General features: G+C 46.5%; 2 protein-coding genes across 2 annotated transcripts in view; one reads left to right on the plus strand and one right to left on the minus strand.

The window, feature by feature from the left end:
• The first annotated feature begins 749 nt into the window (after positions 1-749).
• The window catches only part of LOC308483032 (fatty acyl-CoA hydrolase precursor, medium chain-like), a 28,070-nt gene continuing 9,591 nt past the window's right edge, over positions 750-19,228 (plus strand). Inside the window, 8 exon segments of the mRNA XM_081016576.1 lie at positions 750-843; positions 846-921; positions 11,337-11,431; positions 13,827-14,031; positions 15,106-15,250; positions 15,822-15,955; positions 17,355-17,508; positions 18,880-18,984. Of these exon segments, the coding sequence (XP_080872702.1) occupies positions 765-843; positions 846-921; positions 11,337-11,431; positions 13,827-14,031; positions 15,106-15,250; positions 15,822-15,955; positions 17,355-17,508; positions 18,880-18,984 (993 nt within the window). The 5' untranslated portion in view covers positions 750-764.
• Positions 6,032-8,152, minus strand: LOC308482325 (cocaine esterase-like). Its single transcript, XM_081015328.1, has 3 exons — positions 7,975-8,152; positions 6,579-6,645; positions 6,032-6,282 (listed from the first exon to the last, which is right to left on the minus strand). Exons 1-3 carry the CDS (start codon positions 7,976-7,978, stop codon positions 6,096-6,098), a joined length of 258 nt encoding a protein of 85 aa, XP_080871454.1. The 5' UTR covers positions 7,979-8,152; the 3' UTR covers positions 6,032-6,095.

The raw sequence follows: 19,228 nt of genomic DNA on the forward strand, positions 1-19,228 counted from the left end.
AATGTGCTGTGGGACAGCAGAAATCCACAAAGTCTACCCTAATACTGGGGATATCTATCGCCTGCATCTAATTTACTCTTGTTAAACTTGTCTTCCTGTACTGCATTTCTGCCTCTAAACATTCTTACTGCTTTCGTTCATATGACAGCAGGGTGTTAGAAAAGTCATTCTTCACCTATAATTTCTTATGCACTTTTAAGCAGTCAGTACAAATAATTCTATGCTTCTTCTATTTAGTGATCATAGCAGATCTTATTTTAAGCCTCTGTTAATGTGTGGCTGTTCTAACTAAGCCTGTGTAGTTTTAAAATATATTGGAAAATTACTTTTGCTGTGGTATTTCAGTGTTTTCCCCTATTTTACTAAAGCTATAAGTGAACCATATGTGCCAGCAAAACAAATCAAATCTCCACTGCTAAACTTGAAATGCTATTAATTTTTCATTATCATAGTAGTCGCCTTCTAAAATAAAGCCTCTAGAGTCATTTCCAGATGTCCGTTGATTTGGCAACAGTCCCTGTGAAGTACCATTCATAAAGGAAGGCTAAGGGCAACCCGCCCAGCCAATCACAAGCATGCACTCTGCCGCTGTTCTTCTGAGCCTGAACTGCTAGTAAGTAGGTCCGTTTGCTAGCTGCGTGTTTGCAGGAGATGAGAGAGCACCTTGGAGGATGGTGTGAGTCACTGGATTTAACTTAATAATCTTTTTTTTTTTTTTTTTTTTTTGCGCATTCTGGCAGAAGGGGGCAATTGGAGGGAGAGAAATGGCTCCTTGCCACCATGCCTGTGCGTTTGTTGGTGCTTTTGAAATAGACACCTTGGAGCACCCGGAATCACCTGTAACGTAGCAACCCGTGCAAAAATACACAAACCGAAAGCAGGCGAGGAGGCTGCTGCTTCATTGAAGCGGAAACGGGCTCCGTGAGTGGGCGCGCAGGGCGCGTGGAAGGTTGCCAGGGCTCTGGGCGGACCTAAGATGTGGGCGGTGGTGGAGTCGTCTTGTACACAACCAAGACAGGGAATTGCTGGCTTGCGTACCTTTGGCTTTGTGTGCTGGTTTCAGTGGTAACGTTAACCAGGGGAAATGCAGGACGGACATTGGGTCTGACCTACGAGAAGCGGCAGTTCTGTAAGGCTCAGGTGGGTCCTTTCGAGTCCGGGGGGCGGGCGGCGTTTCTTCTGTGAGGATAGATAGAGGGATTGCAGCTTTATCCCTACAAACTCAAAAGGCTGTGAGGCTGAGATGGGATTATATCTCTCTACCTATTTCGCTCTGAACTTTGTCCGCGCTCCTAGGTTAGGATTGGAAACTTCCTTCTCACGGAACTGTGTGCTCATCCACATTGGAGTGTAATGTGGATTTGAGGTTTAAATTTCCCTGTCCAATTAATGGATGCATTTACATTTACATATAGAAACATAGACCATAAGGATCATCTAAGTGCAAACCCCCCCCCCCCCGCAATGCAGGAATCTTTCACCCAACATGGGGCTCAAACTCACAACCCTGAGATTAAGAGTCTCATGTTCTACCAACTGAGATATCTCTCAGTTTATTATTATCATTTCTTCACAACCTCCACATCTAAGTGGCAGCCCTTATTTTACACCCACTAAATCTGGATTTTCCCAATCCACAGGTATTCTGAGAAGGGAATACCTTCTCAGGTATTGTATTTGGTTTGTATTTTTTTTTGTACTGTGTAACTGTGCTCTCTGTTTGCTTTATATGATGCTGCCTTTATACAGGCTCCGAGGTTAAGAACTGCAGATTACAGATTGAATTTGAGCTGCCTGTCCACAGGTCAGAGTTTGCAAAGAGCCCCCACCCCGTTTAGATTCCTATCCAACCTGCCAAGCTTTGGATTTCTTCACTTGGTGTTTGAAAAGGGGGGAGGTGGCAGCCGGTCCTCCCAAGGAGGAGTAAATCATGAAGGACACTTGTCCCACCCTCATGGGCTAGGCATGAACATCTCCCTTCTGTGACTTCCTGCCCCATTTATATTTTTCATCTAAAACCCAACAGCGAGGAAGTCAGCTTGTCAAAGTGGGCCCAATCTTAGAAAAGGTGAAATGCCTCTCCTAAAATAATGCCAACTGCCTGTGCTTGTTTGCCAAGTATTTGCGTGAGACGTTTTTTAAGATCAGTGACCTAAGCTGACTAATCAACAAGGCGTTGCAGCCATGCACAGGATTCTTAAACTGCACTGGGGCATAAACTCATTACTCTTCAAATCATTGGCAGGATTTCCTAATTGTTGATGTGAATCACCTGGCATTTCTGCTGTATAAATAGTATCTCATAATAGCTAAGATTTTTGGCGTTAGAACATGCGTTGAACAAATGCATTTTTCTGTCGGGGAACCAGCCCACCAGGTGCGGAGGAAAATGACGAAGAGTCATGGGTGAAGGTTTAAGCAAGGAGTGAGCTCTCTCTCCCAGCAGCCTTGCATGTTTATTAGCCTTGCGCACATTACATCATGTTGCATATACACGTGTAGCACTCGGGTGGAAAACAGCTAGGGTTTGCATTTCTTAGAATAACTATTCTCTCTCTACCAGGATATAACTCCAGACAGCATGACAGCCGCGTAAGCTTTGCGGTTAGGCAGCGCGACAGTGACCCAGGCATGTGGGGGAACAAGTCAGCAGATGCTTCCTCTTGCACAATCTTGCACAAGGGTGCTATTTTTCTATTGCATCCCCACATGCCCTCCTTTTTTATATTATTTAATCAGAGTCATAAATTTCATTCCGAGGCAGAAGCTCGCCAGGGTCGCACACAGCGCGCTGGTAACCAGGTAGGCCGTCCATCCAGGTCCACTGCCGCGTAGCCGCGTCCCCAGGAGATGAGTGGCACAGGACCATGCCATGTTGGATCAGGCAGCTGTCTGTAAGATACAAGAGGCCGAGCCAAAGGCTCTGCTTTTCGAAAATGAATCTCAGCCGGTGTATATTCCTTATTATTGGGATACAAATATGGTTAAGAGTGAATAAAACAGTATGCACAAGTGAAGGAATCTCGGCAGAGGGGGCATTTCGACCTCCAAGTTGTTTGGACAGCAGTGTCTTGAAGGTCAAGTGCGCCCTCTCCACAATCGCCTGTCCTGTTGAATTAAAAGGCAAACCATGGATTAATTTCACATTCCATAAATCACAAAAGGATGAAAACTGAGAGGAAATATAGGCTGGGCCATTATCCGTTTTAATGCTTTGTGGCTTACCCATCACCGCAAAACAGCGCAGGGTGTGCTGAATGACGTGACGAGCGGTCTCACCCTTCAATGGGGTGGCCCAGATAAATCCAGATGAGGTGTCCACTGTCAAGTGAACTTTTGAAAATGGGGCGAGCAGAGGGGTGTGAGTAACATCCATCTGCCAAACCGCAAGAGGGGACGTACCCCTAGGGTTCACCGCATCAAAAGTAATCATGGTTGGAGCCTTAGAACAGATAGAACATTGAGAGACAATGTCTCGTGCCTGTGCAATAGGGATTTTAAACATTTTTGCCAAAACTTTAGCAGGCTGGTGAAAGGTAGAATGAGAGAGAATAGGGTCAGAAAACAAGGAAAACACTTCAGATCGCAGTGCAGCGTCTGCCACGGCATTTCCCTGAGCCAAAAACCCTGGGTGATTGGTGTGGGAACGAAGGTGTGCAACATAAAAAGGATGACGGCGTTCTTGAATAAGATACTGCAAGGTAGAAAAAAGAACAAACAAATCAGCATCTAACGCAGGCGTGATATAAGAAACAGGCAGGGAAGACAGAAGGCGATACACATATTGTGTATCAACAAGCAAATTAAAAGGTTTATCAGGAAAGAGTTGAAAGGCAAGGATTACAGCAGCAAGTTCAGCCCGCTGGGCGGACCTCTGTTGCTCAGTAAATTCAGTTTTCCATTTTCCACCCTCTTCCCATGCCACCACCCCCCGCGTTTTTGACCCATCAGTGAAAAGGGTAAGGGCAGAGGGGATGGGGGTTGGAGAAAGAGCAGTTTTTAAAGTATAGACAGTTTGAGAAAGAAAAGACAGGCGTGGATCAGAGGGGGGATTATGCGTGATGGTTCCCAAAAAATCCACAAGTGCTACTTGAGTAGCCACGGAGGTGGAAATCAGGTGTTGTGTTTCTGTGAGTGAAAAAGGCAGGTAAATTTTTTCAACGTCCAGTCCAGAGAGGGCTTTTGCTCGAGCGCGCCCTTTAATTACCAAATCCATTACAGCCGCTGGAGAGGAATAAATGTTACGCGGTGGAGTATGCGGAAGGTGGATCCATTCCACAATGTTGACACCCGAGGGGGCAGCCGATTTCTGTGAGTAGAGAATGGCTGTAGGCAGAAAAGGTGTGGAAAAAATTGCCAAGGATAACTGCACATTGTGCAGAGTGTCTATGCGATCCACCATTCGGTCTCTTAATAAAGCATTAACCTGTTGTAAGGCTTGTAGCATTTCTTCTGTAACTGGGATGACTTCTCTGGGTAGTTTGTGTCCTTGTAAGGCAGAAAACAATGGTGACAAGGTGCTAGTAGGCAGATTAAGGTAATTCTTTATCCAATTCAGGTGTCCCAAAAGTTGTTGAAGGTCAACCAGCCGTAGGCGGGCAGGAAAAGACAATTGGGGAACAACCGGAATGGCAGCTTGTTGTGTCATTTTATGTTCAAGATATAACATAGGCAAAGTTTGCTGAACCTTATCTGGGGCAATACACAGTCCAAAATCTGTCAGGGCAGATGTAAGGTCTCTTAATAATTCCACTGATATGTGCTTCGCAGCCACAAGGATATCAATTGGGTGGAGGCTTTGACAGGCTGGCGCTTCTCCCCCGACACCCAAAACCTGCGCAGCTGCCTTTGTGGGCCATTCGGGAGGCCAGTCTTGTTTAGCAATCACAGTAACATCTGCCCCTGTATCCAGAACCCCCTCCACCTCACGTCCACCCAGTGTCATTTTTAATGTAGGGCGCTGAGCTGTGAGAGGCATTGCAGCAGCAATTAAGGGGGTATCTGTAGGAGTTGTGGCATCCGCAGGGAGCAGTATGACTTTAGCCACTGGCGTGTCAGATGAAAGACCTAAGAGGGGGGCTGCTTGTTTAATTGCAGTCCCCAGTGGCGTCGGCGGAGGCTGATAATCTGGTGGTCGTGGCGGAGTAAAAGGTGGTGGTAGAAGCAGTGCAGCCGGATATATGAAAGGCATATTCAGGACTGTTTTTTGTTGTGGTTGCAACGAAGCCAAGAGGATGTTTTTGGGCGTAAGAGTTGCCATGCAGCCACGGACTTTAGCCCAGGCACTAAGGATGTGAAGATTTATGCGGCTATGGCCATGAAAGTGGTCGCCAATCCTATCCCAGTCTGGAATTTCCCATGTCCCATCCTCAGGGAACCATGGACAATGTTCATCTATGGCCAGAATCAATGCAATTAGATCACCTTCAGGAACTTGCTGTTTATTTTCCCGAAGGAGGTGCTGCATGTCTTTTAAAAATTGTTTCTGAGGGTTGGAGAGCGCAGAACCCATGATAAAAATAGAAAAATAGCTACTCACCGGGGATCCGAAGATGAGAAGGCGCCTTGAGCCACAGCCGGGCGGGTGAGTAGCAGTGAGGACCGTCTTTGACAGCACGCGTCCTGGAAGCCGTTCAGGCAATCACATGAGGCACCATTTGTCGGGGAACCAGCCCACCAGGTGCGGAGGAAAATGACGAAGAGTCATGGGTGAAGGTTTAAGCAAGGAGTGAGCTCTCTCTCCCAGCAGCCTTGCATGTTTATTAGCCTTGCGCACATTACATCATGTTGCATATACACGTGTAGCACTCGGGTGGAAAACAGCTAGGGTTTGCATTTCTTAGAATAACTATTCTCTCTCTACCAGGATATAACTCCAGACAGCATGACAGCCGCGTAAGCTTTGCGGTTAGGCAGCGCGACAGTGACCCAGGCGTGTGGGGGAACAAGTCAGCAGATGCTTCCTCTTGCACAATCTTGCACAAGGGTGCTATTTTTCTATTGCATCCCCACATTTTTCAGACTGAAATAATTCTTGTTGGAAAGTGTTTGTTCTCAAAACAAACAAAAATAAGCTGGGGCAAGTTGGCCACTGGTTACAGTTCCCCATGTTTTTCCTTTCCTTCAGCCATTTTCTTCATTTTTTCAGGCAGTGTCTTTAACCAGAAGTCCACCTTGTTCTTCCTCAGCTTCTCTGCTTTCCTTTGCTCCAGGTTGAATTCCAAATATTCTTCATTCAGACCATACTGAGGCCATTCCACCAAACCTTTGCCATTTGGATTCCTGAAAAAGACAGAGCCGAGAATTCAGTTCCTATTCAGCATTTTGGTTTTGTACTTTTTGGCATGTACGTTAAGCCACTGAGTGGGGCATACAGCATCTCGGAGCGTATCGCCATCCGTATGCTGACGGCACGCATCTCTCTTTCTGCCGCTGAGATGGCTGGTGTGCTGAACTGGTGCCTGGTCATGGTGACGGACTGGATGAGGCTCGATCCGAAACAACGAGACGCTGTTAGTGGGTGGTTCCTTGGTAATCTATCCTCTAGCACAGTGTTTTGAAATAGCCAAGAATCTCACCCATTTCGGGCAAAGTTGCTCCAGTATTTCATCATTTTTCTGCTGAGCTCTTTCTCGGCCTCTGTCGCTTTATGTGAGAAGTACAGGGGGAAGAACGTATTAGTCATGTAGCATGTAGTAATTCATGTAGAATTTATGGTATTGACTATCAGTAGAGCTTTAAAGAGGTATTTCAATGTTATCATTTGCTTAAAATTTGTTTTGCTTCCTCATCTGTTTATGGTTTTTGTTTCCTGTCAGACGTAAACTCCTAGTACCCTTCAGATAAATTCCCAGAGTGGCTTAGTAAAGATATCAACTATCAAACACTGGGAACTGTAGTTTGCATGCCACAGAGTTGCAGTTCCCAGCACCCTTAAACTTCAGTTCCCATTTGGGGGGGGGGCTGGGCAGTCTGATAAATATTGAAATCAAATTCCATGGGCATATTTAAACAGCAGCCTGTGAACTGCTAAAGCTGGTTAATGATTAAATTAATCCTTGATAATGTTGTTATTCAGCCTGCTTCTCCAAGTGGGGAGAAGTTCCAGGTCAGCTCCACTCACCCAAGTTTGTTTGCCTTTGGAAGGAGGTCGCTGAGGCCATTTCATAATATTTCTTTACAGATGTATACAGGTTAAGCATAGCTGGTGGCAGCAGTTTAAACACCCCAGAAGCAAAACCCACATCAGACTTCCAGAGTGAGGCAAACTCCCAAAAGGCACATTCCAGAGCTGCAACACTCTGCCCCTTCCTGCTCACTTATCCTGAGCTAGAAGCGGGAAAAGCCATGTGTCTCCATGATGCCCAGTTCACATGCGCTCACATGGGGCAAGACACAAAGAACAAATGGAGCCCACTTAGCTCACCCAGCCAGCCCTCGTCACTGCTGGAGCAACACCAGTCCCTAGTGGCATGCCTGTTGTGTCCTCACACTGCACTCCCAGAATGGCTTTGCAAGGCTCGAATCCGGGGAGGGGAGCATAAGAAAGGCACACCAGCCATGCTCCCTTCGACCCCGGCCTCACCAGCAAAAGTGTGGCTGGGAACGAAGGGTGCACGGTTGTTGCTCCCTTCTCATGCCGCCCTCCCCAAGTGGCTTTGCAAGGCTGGGATATATCAGATCCTAGTCTCACAAAGTGGTGCCAGCCTGGCTCAGGGAGGGGCAGGAGCAGTGCTTGCCCCATACTGAAAAATGAACCCAGGGCGATTGCAGCCCCCCCTACGCTATGCCACCTACGCCTTCAGAAGACTTAAGGAAGATCCAGCTATTGAGGCAATAATCTCCATTACAAAAGAAGCCAGTCTTGCCCAGCCTTAAGAAAGCCTTCTGACCTTATTGACTTTCTCCTGTGCAACTGCACCTTTCCCTGCCTTATAAAAGCAAAGTGGAAGAAAACATCAGTAAGATCCTTACCCATCAAAGCGGCTGACTCACTGCCTAAGAATGGTACCCCAAATACAAAGGCAAGTTCATCACCATGATCTGCCTTCACAAAATCTGGCTTTGCGTGTTTTAATGCACTGGGCCGGTGCTGGAATTCATAAAGGTAGACAGGAGCTCCAGAATCTGAAACAAAAAGTGGGTGGGGGAGGGGGGAGAGAGAGAGATCAGTGTTTGCAGTGATTACTGGGACACCATACATTACGATGGTTGTGATCCACAGAGCACATATGATCACAGTCATGAGCATGCACAATGCATTTGTTAATATCATGTGTTCACCACATACCGCATCACAGGGACACATGTCTTAGTGGCAGCTATAATTTGGACTCCTATAGCAACTGGCTCAGAATGCCTGGGCAGCTAGTCACTGCCAGCTACTGGGAGCAAGACACACTGTCTAGAAGTCGTCTCTGGGCACAAGTCAAAATGTTCATTATGACAGTACATGACTTGGGACCAGGATATCCAAAAGATTGCTCTCATACAAGTCTGCTTGAGTGTTGAGATCAGGGACAGAGGAGGAGAGAGAGAGAGCTTCTGTCTGTGCCACAAATACATGAAGAAGTGTATTTGGCAGAAATTTCAAGAAAGGGGCTTTTCAGTGACCGCTCCTGGACTTTCGATATCTTAGCCAAAGGAAGCCCACACAGCCCATTCTCTGATGACCTTTTATCAGCAAGCAAAGCTAGGGTGGAATGTTGGACCTAGAACCTGCGAGACTCAGGTTCAAATCCCCACTTGGCCATGCAGCTAACTGCGTAACCCTGGCTAGTCACTGCCTCTCAGCTTAAACTACAGCAAAAAGGTTGTTGTATGGGGATTAAATGGGGATGCTACCTTGAGCTCCTTGCAAAAAAAAAGAGAATAGAATATAAAGGTAAAGGTACCCCTGCCCGTACGGGCCAGTCGTGTCCAACGAAGCTGCTCTGGTGAGCCGGCACCAGCGCAGCACACGGAAACGCCGTTTACCTTTCCGCTATAAAGCTGTACCTATTTATCTACTTGCACTTAGGGGTGCTTTCGAACTGCTAGGTGGGCAGGAGCTGGGACCGAAAGACAGGAGCTCACCCCGCTGTGGGGATTCGAACCGCTGACCATGCGATCGGCAAGCCCTAGGCGCTGAGGTTTTACCCACAGCGCCATATAAATGCAGTAAATACTTTTTTTGGAGGGGAGGGGGAATCAGACAGGGTTTTGGTCACCAGAGTTAACTTTTAATATCAACTGTAAATATGGTGGCATTAGTTTCATGCAGTGCTTGTCACGGCTAAAATGGCCGCTGTTTCTTTAATGCGAATAAAGCTGGGTCAGCATGACTCAGCGGTTTGCAGCAAGTTGTATATATAAGTGAGAAATGTTAGTTTGTTGCTGAGGCTGGTGTTTGGGTTGGTTGGTTGGTGAGGGCTGGTGTGTATAGTTATTCAGTCGTGTTTTGCACGAAGACTTTTAAGAATAAAACTCTGCAAGGATATTCTCGTGGACTCTTTTATGTAGACAAGGGTCCGAGGACCAGGCTAAAGAGACGAAGGGAGGTCAGAACCCTTTCCTTCTTTTTTTCGCTTTTTACAAACACTGACAGGTTATGGGCCCAGTGTTTCTGAGCATGTGCAGAGTGCAAAGCGACTAACAGCATCTCAGCAGGGAGCTGGTGAGTCCTGGTGGTGTACGGAGCCAGTGGCTGTGCGTTGGAGCAGTTGGTGGCAAGCTGTAACTGTCTGCAGTGACGCTGGAGCGGCTAGGATCTGAGGATCAGGAAAGCACTCAGCGTCGGCTACTGGAACAGTTTGAACTGCTAGAGGACCACAGTAGGTGACTCACAGAGCGGCTACACCAGTTGCAGAGCCAGGCGGGACCTGAGGGTCAACAGAGGCAGCAGCTAGAAGCCGGTGAGTGCCAGCCAGGACCATCCAGTTGGACTCTAAAGAAAGAGTCAGGAGAGATTGCTGGAGGCCCCACAGAAGGGGCTCAGCAAGCACCAGCAGAGATGGCAGATTTCCAGTCTTCCCAAGTTGTAAATATTGGGGGAGGCATCCCTTTTGAACTTCTCTCAGAAAGCAACTGGCTGAGTTGGTCAATTAAAATGCAGCAGTTGTTAAGGAGAGATGGACTGTGGGACTGTGTTGAAACTGAGGTTTTGAGACAGGACTCTGCTGAGAAAAAACGGCTGGATGAAAGGGCCCGTGCCCAAATTATGCTGTGTTTGAGCAACTCTCAGTTATTGCATGTAGCAAATGCCAGCACAGCGTTTGAGTGCTGGAATTTATTAAGGCCAATGCATGTCAGAGAAACTGCTGGAACTATCATTTCTCTGACCAGAAGGCTGTTCAGGACTGTTATGAAGGAAGGTGAGAGTTTGGCAACTCATCTTCAAACGCTGAAATCTCTGTCATCCTAAGTCGAAGAGGAGCAGCTGGGGTGGATTTGCTTCCACTACTGCCTGCGGACGAGCAAATCTGATGCTTTTGCATATCACTGTGTTTGTTTGGTGTGGAGAGGGCTTGTGTGGGCCTTGTGACTAACAGTGTCTCTCCCCTCGTGGGCACCACATGGCAGCGTATGCAAGCCACATGGGTTGTTAACAGCAAGCCTGTGTATTTGTGTAATGACTGCCGTTACTACCATTATAAAATTATAAAGGAAACACTGCTTTGCTGCTTACAACAGTGAGTGCTTACACACACACACACACACACACACACACACACACACTCTACTCTTACGATGCACAGGCAGAGAGACACAGAAGGAATCAAAGAGAGACAGCGTGCCGTGATTGACAGATACACCACTTCAGCAGGCGCTGAACTTAAAGCCAAATGTGTGTGTGGCAACAAGTGATACAGTAATGATAAAAGCTAGTAGAACTCTCGCGGCCGTTGTCGCATACGAAATGTTTTTGGCAGTTTACCTTCTTTGGTCTCTTTTTTCCTGGCTGATCTGTCTTTCTCTAAAGTTGGAACTCCATTTAAGACTCCCATTAAAATAATCTTCTGATCTGTAAATTCAAGTAGTTCTGTTTATAGTTTTTTGAAAAGAATTGCTTTTTAGGTGCGTAAATACCAACCAGTATCAACCAGTATTATTAAAATTCTGCCTTTTTTGTCCTTCTGAATCAATTTGGGTTCAAGTGCACCCCCTGCTTAATTATTAATGGAATTGCTAAAGGAGATGGAGCTGCTGCTGCTGGACCATCTCCAAGCCCCGTTCAAGGTTAATCGCAGGCCTTTCCTCTGCAACTGAACTCTCCTGGCATCAGATGTTACACAATCCTTACTGCTTATCTTTGCCAATGCCAACCTTTGCACTGAAAGAAGCTACTTGTGTTTCAGGCATCTGAGTGGGCTGAAGATTTCGATGGCTGGCCCAATGGCTTGCTTGCTCCCTCTGATCCTGGCCTCCTGGGCCACCGTTTTGACAGCTGAAGGTAGGATTTTAGATTTTTTATATATAAAAATTTATTCAAATTTGCAAACAACCATCAAGCAAACAAATAAAACAATTATCCACGCTTAGCTTTTGCCTGGATCTTTACTGCTCTGTGTCTGAGCATTTGTTTGTTTTCTTTTTCCCGAGCTTTCTCCATGGGAACCCGCTCTTTACAGCTGAATTGGAGCAAATTCGTGGTTTCCACAAATTGATGTTTGCTCCAATTCAGCTTTAAAGAGCAGGTTTTTGTGGAGAAAGTGGCAGGATGGGGGGAAAGGGCACTTGTACATGAAGCTTTAAATCATCTAGGTCATTTAAAACCTCCAAGGAAGGAGAGTCCACCACCTCTCATGGGAGTCTGTTCCACTGCTGAACAGCTCTTACTGTCAGAAAGCTTTTCCGAATGCTTATTCGGAATCTCCTTTCTTGCAGCTCGAAGCCATTGGTTCGAGTCCTACCCTCAAGAGCAGGTATGGCTCATGCCTAAAAAGAGTGGAGGAAAGGTACATGTGGAGAAGTCCTGCCAGCAGCTCATCAAGGCAGCTGGAGGTGTGGGTCAGGCAGTTTCCTAACTCCATCATCCCAGGCACCTTTTTCAGAAGTGGAAATGCTGCAGTGGGGGAAGGGTTTGACGGTCCCTGGGCTGTGTGTAACTCTGCCCTTCACTGGGGTCTTGACTTGGGGGCAAGTGATGGCTCCGGTGGCTATTTCCCTCTAATGCCCATCCTTCTAGACCTCTGGCTTGTTGAGCCAAACAAGATTTCATCACCCAACATGTCTCTATGATCCCACAGCTTTCCCGTTCAGCTGGAGCCTCAGGTCTAATATGGCATCATGGCTCCACCTGACAACTTGGAAAGCTTTGGAAGTGGGCATTTGGGGTTCCTGCCTCAGCTGCAAGGTTGCCCCACTTCCAGTTCTGACCTGTGAGGCACATTAAGCCCCCAAACCCAGGATTAGAGATGGTAGCAGAGGAGGACACTGAGGTGCAGAAGGGGAGCTTCACGCGGGCCAAGCTCACTTGGGGGAACTCAAACTGGGGACTCAGCTACACAGCTGCAAAAAACAACAAAACGTGTTAAATGTGCTGTAAAGTGAAATATACAAATGTGACACTAGATGGTGAGAGTGAGCTATGCAAAATTCTATGTATTTTTCAAAACTTTTTTTTTTTTTTAAAGCATGTTCATGGCGTTTTTTAATATGTGTGTAGATTCCACCTGGGATATAACTCTGCTACCAAGACAAAACTTGCTAAACTGAGACAATTCTTGTTGTTTTGCATGCTGAAGCCCTAATAGGTTGCATTTACGATCACGTTCATGCTGCCAAATCACACAGTCTCTTCCCGCTGCTGTTGATGCCCAGGATTAAAATATGACCCAAAGGAACACAGAGGGAGGGAGGGGGAGTTACTAAGCAAATTGTGCAGAAGAAAAGGGGATGGTAAAAGAGAAGGGGGGGGTGTACAATCCTCCTGCTGAGAAGGTGGAAGAGGAAGGGGAGCTGTGGGACTGCTGTTAAGAAAACACCCATGGAGAATATAAAACCAGTGCTCTGGTTGGGAGGGAAGATTCCAGTGGAGGAAATAGTTCCCTGGAGGGAATCCCAGATAATTACACCATCTGCACTCAGTTCTCAGCCAGGAGGAATGAGAGAGAGAGAGAGAGAGAGAGAGAGAGAGAGAGAGAGAGAGAGAGAGATTGGGAAGTCCTGTGTGGGTACACATACTAAGCTTTCAGCAGTCAACAGTGTGATGAGGCGGAGGAAACGCAAACAGTGGTGTCCCCATTGACCAAGGCAGAGATATTAGTAAGAGAATATTTATTTCAAAGGCAGTGATTCTTGGATCAAGTTGAGTGTGGACAGGGGTGGGGTGGGGACTAGGGTGGCACACATGCCATACTTTTAAAGCACATTTAAATCATGTTTTTTCTCCCCAAGGAATCCCAGGAGTTGTTCTGGTGCTGGGAATTGTAGCTCCATGAGGGGTTTCCCAACAACTCTCAGTACACTTAATAAAATATAGTTTCCAGGATTTGAGTGTGTGTGTAAATGTCTGGTGTGTACACAACCTAGGTGGCCAGTGAGTCTTCCTCTAATTTATGATTTGATTAAGTAGTAAAAAGGTGCATTAAGTCAGTCAAGGATATCCCCAAAGTCAGTCAAGTTCTGCCCGGCTTGCGGAAAGTGGAGCTTGTGCTGCCTTTGGCCGTATAAGGCCAGAGCAGCATTGCTTCAGGACTCCCAGGCTTTTCCAGATGTGAAATCTAACCCTGCTTCTGACACCGGAGAGCTGAATAGTTAGCATTTAGAAGCTTGAAATTCTGCAGCTTCTGTGCAGGAATAGCAATGGTTCTCTGACTCAGACATTTCTGTATATGCACACGCAGGCCAAAATCCTTCTCCTCCACAAGTGCTTACCAAGAATGGGAAGCTCCAGGGCCAGCAGGTCCAAGTCAGTGGTGCTGAGAGAAAGGTGGATGTTTTCCTTGGAATCCCCTATGCAAAGCCACCTCTTGGGCCATTACGGTTTTCCCAACCACAGCCGGCAGAACCTTGGAGCAATCTGAGAGATGCAACTTCCTACCCACCAATGTAAGTCAAGTGCAGGGGAAGTTGGGTCACCCCGAAAAAGTATTACCTGCTGGGATTGTTAGAAAAGTTGACCTAACAGAACTTGCTAACCAGGCTGTAATTTTCTGAATGCCCTCTGGATATGAAAATCCCCTTGGTCCGCAGATAATGGAGGTTCATCTGAGGGATAAATTACATATTTTTGTTAGAAGATCAGCATTTGAGGTCTCTTGGGTGGATGCCATCCAGACCCCACAATTTCTTATCTTTTATTTTTTTTATTAGGTCTAGACCAGGGGTAGTCAACCTTTTTATACTTACCGCCCACCAATGCATCTTTTCTTGATAGTAAAATTTCTTTACCGCCCACTAGTGCTGCAGTAACAAGTGGTGTAGAACCCCCTACCGCCCACCTGGAATCCTGAAACGCCCACTAGAGGGCAGTGGGGACCAGGTTGACTACCCCGATCTATAGTATTCTAGACAGTGTGTGGTATCTGCAACCTTCACACCAAGCAGGCAGGTTACCATGCACTCTGCATGCCAATGAGAAACCTAAGTATTTATGTCCCTAATGATTGAATCACCCCCTACAAGGATCCCACTGGCTTCCCCGCAAGAAATGGCTCCCGTTTAAGACAGCATTTCCCTCTTTTCCCCTGAGAGATGCTTTGCTTCCCCAGGACGCCCCCCCCCCCAATCCTCCATGAAACAAACTAGCTTTTAAAACAAACTAGCTTTTAAATGGTTTTAAACTGACCTGAAAGCTGAAACTTGTACCATAGCAAAGAGAGGGCAACAGTCAGCTACTCAGAAGGCTTGTCTTAGAGGCTTGGTGGCCTTTGTTCTGCAGCACCACTTAAGGAAAAGACTATATCAGATCAGGCGGGCACAGGCTGCCGCCCTGGGTTTTAGTCCTTTGTTGGCATTCTCCAACAAAGCAATTCACCAGAATTGCTTCCCCCCCATGCATTAAGACATGCAACACTTTGCTTCCTCTCTACTCAATTGGTGTTTGCTGACAGTCAAACATGAGAAGCTTTTTTCGCACTGTGTGTACTGAATTAGTTTATTTCTTTTATTTGCTTTGTCAAGGTGTCTGCAGGATCCGGAAGTGGGACAAATGCTGTCAGATATGTTTACGAACAAAAAGGAAAAGGTCTCTTTGAGTATTTCTGAGGATTGTCTGTACTTAAACATCTTCACCCCGGCTCGTTCTGACAAGAACAGCAAGTTACCAGTAAGCCATGTTCTTCTTCAGGGCTTTTCACTCCCTATTATGTGTCTTGGTCAAGCAGCCTGCCTAATGTAGCCCACATCTATATAAACATACAAAGCCTTAAACAGCTCAGGATCCAACTACTGAAGGAATCAGAGAATCTTAGAGTTGGAAGGGACCCAAGGGTCATCTGGTCCAACCCCCTGCAAGGCAAAAAATCTCAGCTAAAGCATCCATGGTTGGATGGCCATCCAACCTCTGCTTAAAATCCTCCAAGGAAGGAGAGTCGAAAACCTCCCGAGGGACACTGTTCCACTGTTGAACAGCTCTTACTGTCAGAAAGCTTTTCCATATGTCTAGTTGGAATCGCCTTTCCTGCAACATGGGTTCGAGACCTACCCTCCGGAGTAGGAGAAAGGAAGTTTGCTCCCTCCTCCATGTGGCAGCCCTTCAGATATTTGAAAATGGCTATCCTATCTCCTCTCAGTCTCCTCTTTTCCAGGCTAAACATACAAGTGAAGCATGACATCAAACCCACTCTGATGGGGCAGGTAACCCAGCACAAGCCCCAAATTCTATCTTTTGCTTTCAGGTGATGGTCTGGATCCATGGAGGAGGATTACTGGTGGGTGCTGCATCCACATACGATGGGTCTGCGTTAGCGGCTTTTGAAAACGTGGTGGTGGTGGCAATTCAATACCGGCTGGGCATTCTTGGTTTTTATAGGTAAGACTTTTGTCCCAAGCTCCTTCAAGACTGTGCCTGAAACGTGAGTGGAGCAGAAGGAAAGGTCCCCACCCGGGTGTTCCTCTCGGGGATTGGATGGACCACCCATCCACAGGCCACCCATGCTGCTTTCCTCCCTCGTGGGGGACAGAATGGATTGCTTGGTGGCAACCAAAAGCTTTCCACGGCCAGTGCTGGAGTGCACAGGGAAAACGGAGCCTGCCTTTCCCACTGCTGACACCACACTGGAGCCTCAAACTGGGAACCCTCTCCCTGGGGACAGGGCAGGAGGTGGGGTGAGCAGGCAAAGTGCCACACCACTAAGACCACATTGTGCATCATACCATCAAGTGACCACGGGTGGTGGCCCTTTGCAGGTGGTGGCCAGTAGGAGGCTGCTGGAGGCTTCCAGGGCTGGGTGAAGGGGCACAAAGGAGCTTGGACTGTGCTTTTTTAGGATTACAGCTTTCGTGTCCCTGTTCTGCCCTCACAACAAGCTGTGAAGTAGAAGAGGCAATAGACCTCTGGCCTGAGGCTAAGTGGGGATTTGAACCTGGATTTCAAGCCCAGGTCTCTAAGACTGGCTGTCAGTGACTGGGAAAGTGGAACTTCTATTCAGATACTCACATCTTCTACAACACCCCTTCCTCCCCTCCAATGTGCATGTGGTCAAATCTAGACACGTCCAGTGAGACATCATTGCTTCTGGAGAGGCTGCTTCATTTCAGGGTAACAAGATTAAAAGGAATTATTGCAGGGCATTTTCTCGTTGCATGCCCATGGGTTGGTTTTGTATTGTGGCTGCTTTTCAAAAAGTTAATCAGGTTTGGCAGATCTTCTGTCTTTGCAGCATGGGGGAGGATGCTGTACTACATCTACACCCACCCACCCCTTTCAGGCTAAGATTGGATTGCATTGTTCCTTGTCATGCCTGTCCTACCTCCAAGACCTCTTAACATCTGCATGCGGGCATAACATTTGAAACAGGGTCTCTGCAAGTAAAGATTCAATGCATATAAACACAAATTGCACTATGAATTTCTGGATGGTATATGGGATGTGGTTTGTGTTGCTCTGGCCCATGTGTGTTGCATTTGACATGCAACACAATACAGTCCTTGCATGCAAATGTTACAGCTGTCTACACATGTCGAGGATGACAGGCATGCTGTGTTGGGTGGAACATTACCTGAACTGGTTTAGTACAGATATTAGGACAGCCTTAGGACATTTGAAGGAATGAAAGTTTGTAGTTCAGCTAGGAGAATCTCTCCTTTCGATTTGCTTTTCAACAAAGTGAAAATAAGGAATGTTGACTATTTCCTTTTGTAGATGTCTTCTTTCTGAATCCCCAAATACCATCTGAGGCTATCATTTCTGTGCTTCTTTTTCATTTCAGTACTGGTGATGAGTTTGCACGTGGAAACTGGGGCCTCCTGGATCAAGTGGCAGCTCTCCAATGGGTCCAAGAGAACATTGCAGCCTTTGGAGGAGATCCTGGATCAGTTACTATATTTGGAGAGTCTGCAGGTGGATTCAGTGTTTCTGCCCATGTAGGTTCATGGGGATCATAACATGTGCTATTTAATTTATGATTCATTTGTTTATTTTTTGTTCATAGAATTTCCAGGCCTTCTATTGCAAGTGATTAGCTATAAAACTTAGCAAATATTACATTTGTTATATTGCTCCATAAACCTAAGATTAATAATGTGCAGAAACTATTCTGAAAACAACTCAAGAAGTGTTTTAATTGAAATGTTGCATTAAAAAAACCCTGAATAGGAAAGCTTATAAAACAAAATGGGCAACTGCTATTGAAGGTTTTTGGGTTTTTTTTGCAAATTAATGTCACTCTGAAGCAGTTTAATTTGAGAATAAATTTATAGTTTATTTCTATTACTCAGATAGAAATTGAAAAAAAGCATATTTAACCTTCTAAAGGTCAGTGGTTCTCTAAACAGCCCTGCCCCCAGGCTCTGAACTGCCATGACTAATAGTGAAATGTGGGGTGGGGTTCAAGGCCTGGCCCTGCTTATGAGGCAAGCTGGTGACAGCTGTTTCATACCCTCCAATATTTCTCCAGTGAAAATAGGGATGTCCCATTCCATAAAGATAATCTTACTATTTATACCCCACACATCTTCCTGGGTTGCCCCGACCACTCTGGGCAGCTTCCAACATGTATAAAAACATAATAAAACATTAAACATTAGAAAAACAAAAACCCTTCCCTATACAGGATTGCCTTCAGATGGCTCAGGAGTCAAATAACTCCATATCCTCCAACATTTCTCCAATGAACATAGGGACAGCCTAAGGAAAAGAGGGACATTCTGGGATCAAATCAGAAACCGGGACGACTTCTCTAAATCAGGGACGTCCCTGGAAAATAGGGACACTTGGAGGGTCTGCTGTTTGGGGTAACATTCAAAGGGCAACAAATGGTGTCACATGCCAAGGAGGCTGTCTCTCTGGGGGAGACCACCCCTCCCTGCTTTAGTGGGTAACAATTGAACCTAGACAGGTTTGAAGTGTGTCAGAATTGCTAATCATCCACATTAAGGGTCAAAGTAGCTAATGCGCTGGTTTTCAAACTTCCTTTTGGCAGACCTTCAGAATATCGGAGTGGATTGCAGACCACTCACATAGTTAATGCAGGGCTCTGGCCCAGTGTGTTGGGGCCCACTGTTGCTCCCCTTAACGGAGGGTGTGCCATAGTTCTGCCACTCTCACCTGTGCCTGCACTTTGGAGGGATGAGGCCCAGGGTGAAGGCGGTATTACAGATCTTCTCGCTGATGAGACCCTGAGGAAGTCCAGCACCCCTCAGGAGGAATGCTTGGACATTGCCACCCTTTTGGAAATAGGAGTGATATGGCAAGGCCCTGACTGGGATGTCTGTTTTCCCTGCTTCCCTTCTCAGGTCGTATCTCCTCTGTCAAAAGGTTTGTTCCACAAAGCTATCTCTGAAAGTGGCGTTTCTGTCATGGAGGCTCTCACAAAGGTTAATCCACAAAAGTTTGCAAAGGTCAGTGTTTGAAAACAGACAGAATTGGCAAGGGAGGGCAGCTAGAGCTGAGCATGTGTGTAGTCCAAGGAGCTGTGTTGCACTTTTTAAAACAAGAAAACCAAAACATGAAGTGGCCTGTTTCTTAGGGTGACATGCAACTGTCTCAGGGTTCTTACACCTGTCTCAGGATGTTGGGGCCTCCCTGTGTGTTGCACACTTAGTTCCATGGCGTTGAAGCATTCTCCTCTGCCCTCCTCTGCTC

This window comes from Podarcis pityusensis (genome assembly GCF_964106645.2).
Source record: "Podarcis pityusensis genome assembly, chromosome: 8".
Classification (NCBI taxonomy): Eukaryota; Metazoa; Chordata; class Lepidosauria; order Squamata; family Lacertidae; genus Podarcis; species Podarcis pityusensis.

Excerpts from the sequence above, each read along its gene's own strand:
- LOC308482325 (XM_081015328.1), bottom strand. Across the intron at positions 6,283-6,578 it reads AGCAACTTTGCCCGAAATGG|GAATCCAAATGGCAAAGGTT; the intron begins GTGAGATTCTTG and ends TGTCTTTTTCAG.